This window comes from Alosa pseudoharengus, unplaced genomic scaffold (assembly GCF_046254945.1).
Source record: "Alosa pseudoharengus isolate Yale_2024_CS ecotype anadromous, Long Island Sound unplaced genomic scaffold, YU_APseudo_1.1 YU_APseudo_1.1_scf_34, whole genome shotgun sequence".
In the NCBI taxonomy this organism is placed as follows: domain Eukaryota; kingdom Metazoa; phylum Chordata; class Actinopteri; order Clupeiformes; family Clupeidae; genus Alosa; species Alosa pseudoharengus.
The window spans coordinates 17501-27116 of record NW_027468737.1 but is presented as its reverse complement, the minus strand read 5'-3'; the positions used below and the strand labels follow the sequence as shown (position 1 = coordinate 27116).

The window sequence follows — 9616 nt, the reverse complement described above, 5'->3', positions numbered from 1 at the left end:
AACGCGAATCTAAACAAGACATGCGTGCCGATTAGTTGTTGTCAAACGGTGGTTATGGAGATGAGATGGGACTGACACGGGGACACTGTGACCGGGTAAATATTTCTTAATATAAGTTATTCATGTATCTCTTTTTTATGTAATTGCAACCTGATGAATACCTATCACGTAGAAGTACTGTAACTAACGTGGTTTACTGAAATTGAATACAAACAACGTCTTCTTTAACCGGTTCTTTTCACAAAAATGCAAGCTAGCTTGTCCCCCAGTGACTGCAAAGAATATAATATAGCCGGCAAAGTACAACAAAACAAACTGGACTGATAGACAGGTACATGTGGTTTCAAAAAGGTGTAAGAAATGTATTAAATTGTGCTGCGAACCTTCCTATGAAACGCCTTAATGACAGTAACAGTTAGCTAAACGTCTCCCCAACCCTACAAGAAGAGACAGCCGGATTAGGCAGCTGTTCATTCACTGATTAATGTAGGCTGAGCCACCCTGTCATCAGTCTAAGTCGCCCAGTTCACCTCCACACCAATTCCGTGCAACTAAGAGACCTAGGCTACTAATACACTGACACTAGTCTACTTGTCTTATTGGCCCAGATGGACATTTGTTTACATTTGTGTAGCCTACTAGACTAGGCTACTTTTACATAATGAAGATTCTGTTTTACTTTTTCAACAAGCATTACATGTAAAGGCCATCATAATAACAAAATGAGCTTGCTCAAATGGGACCACCAATTGCTTTCAAATGTCTTGTCAGTATCAAAAGAAATTGTCCTATAGCCATCCTATAGCACTCCCTAGGCAGATACAGTTTCATTGAACCTGCAGAGATAGTCTTTATTGTCTGCAGGGGAAACTTGTTGTCACAGTCTGTATAGCGCCTCACATACTCATAACCCTGGCACACTGACACCCAGTCACCCTATTGTGCACATAGTTACCACAAACACCATGTTCCGCCTTAGTATTGCAGTGCAGTGTGAAGGCGGCTTAATGCATAGCCTATGCAGTGTGAAGGCGGCTTAATGCATAGCCTATGCAGTGTGAAGACGGCTTAATGCATAGCCTATGCAGTGTGAAGGCGGCTTAATGCCGGAAATATTGGAAACATTGATGCGGCTAACAGTGATGCAGAGCAGACGTGTGGGAATCAGAAGGTCCCTGGTTTTTTTCTGGTTCTTCCTAGCTACTGTGTGTGTGTATGTTGTACTGTATGTGAGTATTTTTAATCAACAATTGCTTCCTTGTAGCTTCAGTTGTTGATGAATGTGTGGCTTGTAGCAATTAAATGGTATTCCTGACATGTGAAACATGATGTCGTAGAAAACCATTCTGTGAGAACAGTGACAGTCTAGGCTATCTCTAATTTACAATACTTTTATAGCCAGCAACATACCCTACACATCCATAATCATTACACATCAATAACAGGTGCATATCCACTATATTAACACATACCCATTTATGCCATCCTCACTGTGCCATTCCACTAAACATGTCTGTCTTCATTTCAGCATTCAGGAGCACAATGCCACGCAAGATAGGGTTTGTAGTGGTCAGCTCCTCTGGCCATGAAGATGGCCACAGCCCCAAGGAGCTGATGATCCATGCCCCCACCGTCAATGGCTGGAGGTCCGACAGGTAAGACTGGACCTGGCTGGGCCTGGGCAGGGCATCTCTCCCTGGAGAAGAGAGACCAAGTTGTGTTGGACATAACATGTCTGAGGAAAGCCATGGGGACTTTAGATATGGATAACTAGTATATAGTATAATATAGTATTTAGATATGGATAACTAGTATATAGTATAATATAGTATTTAGATATGGATAACTAGTATATTATAATATAGTATTTAGATATGGATAACTAATATATATATATAGTATAATATAGTATTTATAGTACATATTCAACATCATCATTAGATAAGGATAACTAGCATATTTAGCCATTGCTGGTCTGTGTGAGGTACAGTATTGTATCTTAGTGTTGCTGGTCTGTGTGAGGTACAGTATTGTATGTTAGTGTTGCTTGTCTGTGTGAGGTACAGTATTGTATGTTAGTGTTGCTGGTCTGTGTGAGGTGCAGTATTGTATCTTAGTGTTGCTGGTCTATGTGAGGTGCAGTATTGTATCTTAGTGTTGCTGTTGTGTACACATATACTGTATATTACAGTAGTGTGTCTTTAAAGGTGCGATTTGTAGGACTGTTACCGAACGTTCTGTAGGCCAAAATCAAAACACTGGTGAACGTTCTCAAGACTACCAGACGCGAGCCTCTTCTGGGTTGCCAGATGTAATGAAGACTTAGCTAACGTTAGTTGACCTGCAGCTGCTTGAACGTTTCTCCAACCATGACCCAGCTACACATTACGGAAACAGTGAAAACAAAAAATACCTCTCTAACCAATGGAACATATTTAGCTGAAGTTAGCGATGCAGATGAAGTTTAGCCTAGGCTATCTGTTGTGGAGAAATATGGCCAGCTCTGCGTCAGACTTGATATTCTTCGTTTGACAAAGACGTCACCATCTCAGGAAGCTCCTCCGATGTCCACTTAATTTGTTTCTTGTTTTAATTTTGGAAATTTGCCTGCCTCTCGTAGGCGTTCATGACTAACTGACAGCTGTTGACAGTTGGCCTTTGCTAATTTGGCAACCCAAATAGGAGGACGCGCTAGCCCATTATTAATACGCTATTCTAGAATTAATCGTTCAAAACATAAACGAAAATTCCAAGAGATTCCGCCCCGTAATTCATTTTTTTTCATGTGTTTTACGGGGTTTTACGGGTTAGAGTAATGTTGTCAAATAAGCCATTGCTTCAATTCATCGTGTTTCCTTACTCTCTGACAACATATGGTGATCATTTTTGGAATGGTTACAGTTTATTTTCCATTATTTCCTACATACTGGACCTTTAAGGCTCCTGGTCTGTGTGAGGTTGTGTATCTTACTGTTGCTGGGGTGCGTTGTGAGGTAGTGTATATTGTGTGTATTGAGTGTGTGTAACGTTGCTGGTCTGTGTGCAGGTACTGCCCGTACCCTCAGGAGGTCACTCTGCAGATGGCAGAGCGCTGTCGAATTCGGAAGCTTCAGCTGCTGGCCCACCAGTACCTCATCCCCTCCATGATCGAGTTCTACGTCGCCGACCGGACTCCAAGCCCACAGGGCTTGACCAGCCTCTCTGAGCACTTCCGCAGGCTCGGGTGAGTGGATCGGAGAGCCAGAACCGTCTTTCTTCTTCAACCCTAGCAAATATAAATATCGATTTTTTTTTTTATTTAGTATAGTTTCTTGCAAATGGATTAAGCCTAGTCCTGGACTGATTTTTGGAGTATAGGGCTAGATAGATAGATAGATACTTTATTGATCCCCAAGGGGAAATTCAGGCTTAATCCATGAACAGCAGACCCCCCCTAGAACTGTCTGCGAGAGAATTTGTTACTCAGAACCAGAGCTTGACTGGGACTCACATGACACTTTCTGTTTGGATATGAGAAATGCCTCATGGATGCACTTTTGAACATAGAAAGCTTTTCTCTCCACATGTTTGTGACCATAATAAAATAAGTGAGTTTGAGACATTTGTAAGCACAAATAAAGCTCCAGCAGTGGGCCTCGTGCCACGACACCATGCTGCTACCTCTGTTAGGATTGCTCGGGTATTAAACCCGGGTCTCCGGTGTGTCAGTCCGAAGCTCTACCACTAGACCACAAGTCGGGTTGTAAAGACCCAGTTGCAGAGACAAGTAGGATTGAAGCAGTTTACTTGGCAATGAGGCAAAAAGGCAAAATCCAGACAAAATAGCCAACAGTCCAGCAGGTCAAAAAATACAATTCCACAGCAGCAAAAAACAAGTTTTGAGGTAGAAACAAAAACATAACATCAGAATAACAAGGTCAAAAAGAACTCACGAAAACCAGACTTGATCAGCATTTCCACCCGAGTGACAACTCAAGACTGAGCAAAGAACAAAGGAAAGCCAGTGGCTTAAATAGTGAAGTTAACAAGCACAGGTGAACACACTAATGACTAATGATCAAACATGGAAGGTGAACAGCAACAGAAAAAACCCAACAGTGACCCCTCATGGACAAAACTGGAATTACAGGCACAAACTCATAACAGGCCCCCCCCCTCTATGAACGTCTCCTGACGTTCCCTCTGGAGCAACTTGGGTGATCCCGATGGAAGTCTTTAATGAGGCCAGGATCCAGAATATCCCGAGCCGGAACCCAGGAGCGCTCCTCTGGACCATATCCTTGCCAGTCCACAAGGTATTGGAGACCCCTTCCGACTCGACGGGAGTCCAGAAGGCGATGTATAGTGTAGACCGGTTCCCCGTCAACGATCCTAGGAGGGGGTGGTGGTTTAGTGGCAGGTACCAATGGACCAGAGGAGGCTCCTTCATTGAGGAAAGGGAGGAACACCCTCCCTAAAATTTCAGAGAAAATTTAAAAATATATAAAGTGAATTACTATTCTGATAAATTACTGTTAATATATTACTATTTGAACACTTTAAAGGAACAAAATTGTTCCCCTAGGTCAAAATGCCAACAGCACCCCCTATCGCAATTGAAAATTACTGTAGGAGCTTCCTCCTCAAGCCCCTCATTGAAGTCCATTATAAACGCCTCGGACCCCAGCGGCTCGTGAATCACGTCGTTTTCAATGGCCAAGGGAGGTAGCTCCTCCGTACAGTAACTTTCAATTGCGATAGGGGGTGCTGTTTTTAGCGGCAACGGTGAACTAATGAGCAGCTAGCTGCTCTGCAAGCAAGAACGTTATCTGCAGTCATACAACTAAGAATCTTGTGTTGAACGGAAAGCTTGTTTTTTTGCTCCTGAAATAAACAGTACAATGGAATCAGAGGACAAAGTCCATCTTTTATACATTCAAATACAGTGCAAAAGTTAGGATCAAAGCAGGAAGACCAGATCCAAAAATGAAGGATGGTAAGGCTAGTGTAGTAGGTTACTGAATGCTACATAGGCTAGTATGACAAATAGCCTACTCCTGACTAACTGGTAACGTTAGCACTGGTCTGTCACAAACGTGGACAGTTCAGGGATTTGGTGATAAAAAGATTTTCGGATAGTTATGCGTTGTTATAATCATCCAAGTTATGCCTCAACTAAACAATTGTTAAATGATGTTCTTGTTGTTAATATGCTCTTGTTTTCACCGTTCTAACTGTATCTTTGGATGGTTACATTGTTAATGAATGTTCAGACCATGATGCATTCCTTTAATGACGTCTTCAATAACATTTGCCTTTCGAGTATAAATTCCCACTTAACTATTACAACCTGTCTTTAAATAATAGCAATTTGGCTTTAAAAACATTAGCATGTTACAAATAACCACTTTTAAGGTCTATTTTTAATGGTCAATAGTTACATGGTTTTATATAACAAGTGTCTATTTTTAGTATTATAGACTTTTTTGCAAATGTATTACATTGAGCAAAACCTCCAGACTTTTCATAATTTTGCACATCAGGAAAACGGTGTTTCATAACTAGACCTACATATCTTCCCTGACTTCCCAGACCTAAATTTACATTTATTTACATATACATTTATTAATTTAGCACTATTATCCAAAGTGACTTGTATATTTAAATTATATTACAAAGTCTATTGTCCCTGGAGGAAATGCACAATGGTGGAAGCCAAGAATTGAACCCACAACTTTTCTGGCTACTGCATGCTAGCCTAGCTCCTTAGGTCAGACCCCCCCCCCCCCCTAAGAATGTCAGAACAGCATTTATTGCACAACATTGCCAGTTAAAATGTTACATAGTACATTCTGCTGCTATAAATGTGTCTGGGTAGGTGGCCTACATACTTGTTCACATATGCCACCAACACCATCACAAACTTACATTTGCCACTAACACCAATCAAGCGGACATTTCTTCCTCCGTTATTTTTTTAACCACCGGCCGCCACTGCAATGGACTGGTGGAGACTGGGCGAAGGTGGGAGACATGAGAGGTGGGAATAATGCGCATAGTCTGGAAGCTGAAGCCGATAGCAGACAGGATTAACCCTCTTCAAAATCCTGAAAGGCCCTACAAACCGTGGGGCCAGTTTGCGGGATTCGACCCGCAAGGGAAGGTCACGTGCTGAGAGCAAAACCCTTTGCCCAGGACGCAATGATGGAGCAGATCTGCGTCGACGATTGGCCTGGAGTTGGGAGCGGCGAGCAGACCTCTTCAGAGCCAATCGAACCTTGTGCCAGACACACCTGCACCGTCTGACATAGTGATGGGCAGAGGGAACACCGACATCTGCTTCTTGGTCAGGGAATAGGGGAGGCTGAAACCCAAACTGGCACTCAAAAGGGGAGAGACCTGTAGAAGAACAAGAGAGAGTATTATGTGCATATTCAGCCCATAGGACAAACTGACCTCAGGAAGAAGGATTAGAGGAAGCCAGGCAACGGAGAGTGGACTCCAGGTCTTGATTAACCCTCTCAGTTTGCCCATTGGACTCTGGATGAAAACCAGAGGAGAGGCTGGCTGTGGCCCCTACCAGCTTGCAAAAGGCCTTCCAAAATCGAGAGGTGAATTGGGGCCCCCGATCAGACACAACATCCAGAGGCAGGCCAAAAACCCTGAAAACATGGTGGCACACAATTTCTGCAGTCTCTCTGGCAGAGGGGAGTTTGGGCAGTGGAATACAGCGACAAGCCTTGGAAAAGCGATCCACCACCACTAAAATGACTGTGTTACCCTGAGAGGGGGGGAGGCCAGTGATAAAGTCCATGGAAATGTGGGACCAGGGGCGCTTGGGTATAGGCAGGGGGTGGAGGAGGCCAATAGGAGCAGTATGGGGCGCTTGGGTTTAGGCAGGGGGTGGAGGAGGCCAATAGGAGCAGTATGGGGGTTCTTGTTTCTGGCACACACCGGACAAGCAGAAACAAAAGCCTTTACATCTGTGGTCATCCCTGGCCACCAGAACCGCCTCTTCAGAAACTCCAGCGTTTTTCCAGTGCCAGGATGACTTGTCAGCTGTGAAGAATGCCCCCACTGCAGGACCCGGGAGCATACTGAGGAGGGAACAAAGAGACAGTTAGGAGGCACATTACCCGGACTCGGCTCCTTCTGCTGAGCTTGGCGGACCACAGTCTCAATTCCCCAGCACACAGGAGCCACAATCTTAGAGCTTGGGAGAATAGGTGATGGTGTACTCCCCTTCTCTGACTTAGAAAAGAGTCTGGACAAGGCATCTGGTTTTTGATTCTTGGAACCAGGTCGATATGATAAAACAAAATCAAAACGATTAAAGTAAAGAGCCCACCTAGCCTGCCTGGAGTTGAGACGTTTGGCTTTCTGTACGTACTCCAGGTTTTTGTGGTCCGTCCACACAACAAAAGGGTGTTGGGCCCCCTCAAGCCAATGCCGCCACTCATCTAAGGCCAACTTGATAGCTAGGAGTTCCCGGTCACCCACATCGTAATTCATCTCAGCATCAGAGAGGCGGGAAGAGAAGAAGGCACATGGGTGGAGCTTGCCATCTGCAGGACACTGGGAGAGGACCGCACCAGCTGCAACATCCGAGGCATCTATTTCAACAATAAACGGAAGAGATGGATCAGGCAGTGTCAAGATGGGAGCTGAAGTAAACCACACCTTGAGATCTTGGAAGGCTCGTTCTGCCTCTGGAGTCCAGATGAATGGGCCAGGTTTCTTCCTAGTGTGGTTGGACAGGGGAGCAGCCACAGAACTGAAGTCCCTGATGAATTTCCTATAGAAATTAGCAAAACCCAGAAAACGCTGAACCTCCTTGACAGAGGTAGGTTGAGGCCAGTCTCGAACAACTTGAGTCTTCTTGGGATCAATGCGAAGGCCTCCGCTAGACAGGATAAACCCCAGGAATGAGACTTCGGAAACATGAAACTCACATTTCTCTGGTTTGACGAAGAGGTGGTTGTCAAACAGAAGCTGCAGGACCATTCTGACGTGGTGAACATGTTCATGCAGTGACTTAGAAAAAATCAGTATATCATCCAAGTAGACAAAGACACAGCGATTCAACAACTCTCTGAGGACATCATTTATGAGCGCTTGAAAAACAGCCGGTGCGTTAGTTAGGCCAAATGGCATGACAAGGTACTCATAATGACCTGTGGGAGTATTGAAGGCCGTCTTCCACTCATCGCCTTCTCAAATCCGGACCAGGTGGTAAGCATTGCGGAGATCCAGTTTGGTGAAGATGGTAGCCCCTTGCAACAACTCAAAAGTAGAAGACATTAAAGGCAAAGGATATCGGTTCCGCACTGTCACCTTGTTGAGGCCCCGATAATCAATACAGGGCCTGAGGCCTCCATCCTTCTTACAGACAAAGAAGAAGCCGGCACCAGCCGGGGAGGACGATGGGCGAATAATTCCAGCATCAAGCGAGGTCTGGATATACTCCTCTATAGCTCGAGTCTCAGCAGGTGACAGAGAGAAAATCCGACCACGTGGCGGGAAGGTTCCTGGAAGGAGATCAATAGCACAGTCATAATCTCTATGGGGTGGAAGAGAAGTAGCTCTTCTTTTACTGAATACCTCCTTCAAATCATGGTACTCGGATGGGACTTGGGACAACTCGAGAGAACTGGGGAACTTGGGAACAGGAGACGCCACTCTGGGAAGGAGACATGTAGATTTACACAATGGCCCCCATTCCACCACTCCACCGGAGGACCAATTGATGTGAGGACTGTGGTGTGACAGCCAGGGGAACCCTAGGACAATGGGAAACTCAGGAGACTGAATTAAGTTGAACTGGATCTTCTCATGATGAGTCTCTCCTATGGACATAAGAACAGGAGCAGTAATATACTGTACAGTACCTTTTCCCAGGGGTCGTCCATCAAGGGCAGTCACTGTGAGAGAGTGGTCTAGAAGAAGAGTAGTGAGATCAAGGTCGCTGGCTAAGGTGAGATCCATGAAATTACCCGTCAACAAGTGCCTGTAGATGGTGGAGGTGCTGATGCTTCGAGGAGATGGTAACGGGTATCTTCAGGCATGATGTAGATGCGGTGGGAGTAAAGGTTGCTCCCGTCACAGTCCTCCCTGTGCTGGACGGGAACGGCCTTTTCCCGTAAGCTCAGGACAGGAAGAGCGGAAGTGGTCAGGTTTACCACAATATAGGCAGCACTTCTCCCTCATTCTACGATCCCGTTCAGCTTGAGAGAGACGGGCACCACCTAGCTGCATAGGTTCTTCTGTAGCAGGAGGTGTGGTTGGGACCTCATGGGACCACTGCTTAGAACTCTGGGTGGAAGGACTGGCTCCAGAGGTTGGACGAAATTCTGAGTGTCGTTCTTGATTCCTCTCCCGGAGTCTGTTGTCAAGCCGGATGGTCTGATCGATCAAAGTCTCTAGGTCAGGAGGTGGATCTTTAGCTGCCATCTCATCCTTGATACCACTGGAAAGACCATATCGGAAAGCTGCCATGAGAGCCTCCATGTTCCACTTGCTCTCTGCTGCAAGGGTGCGGAACTGAACAGCATACTCTGCAACACTGGAGGCACCTTGACGCAACTGGAGCAGTCTGTTGGCAACATCCCTGCCCCCTACTGGATGGTCGAACACCCGA

At 45.3% G+C, this 9616-nt stretch overlaps 1 protein-coding gene across 1 annotated transcript in view; it reads left to right on the top strand.

Moving 5' to 3' along the window:
- Positions 1-59: 59 nt before the first annotated feature.
- LOC143101378 (centrosomal protein of 104 kDa-like) overlaps positions 60-9616 on the top strand; it is a gene marked incomplete at its 3' end in the record, with an annotated part of 18581 nt that continues 9024 nt past the window's right edge. Inside the window, exons 1-3 of the mRNA XM_076264675.1 lie at positions 60-95; positions 1529-1655; positions 3047-3223. Of these exons, the coding sequence (XP_076120790.1) occupies positions 1543-1655; positions 3047-3223 (290 nt within the window). The remainder of the gene's footprint in view (positions 96-1528; positions 1656-3046; positions 3224-9616) is intronic.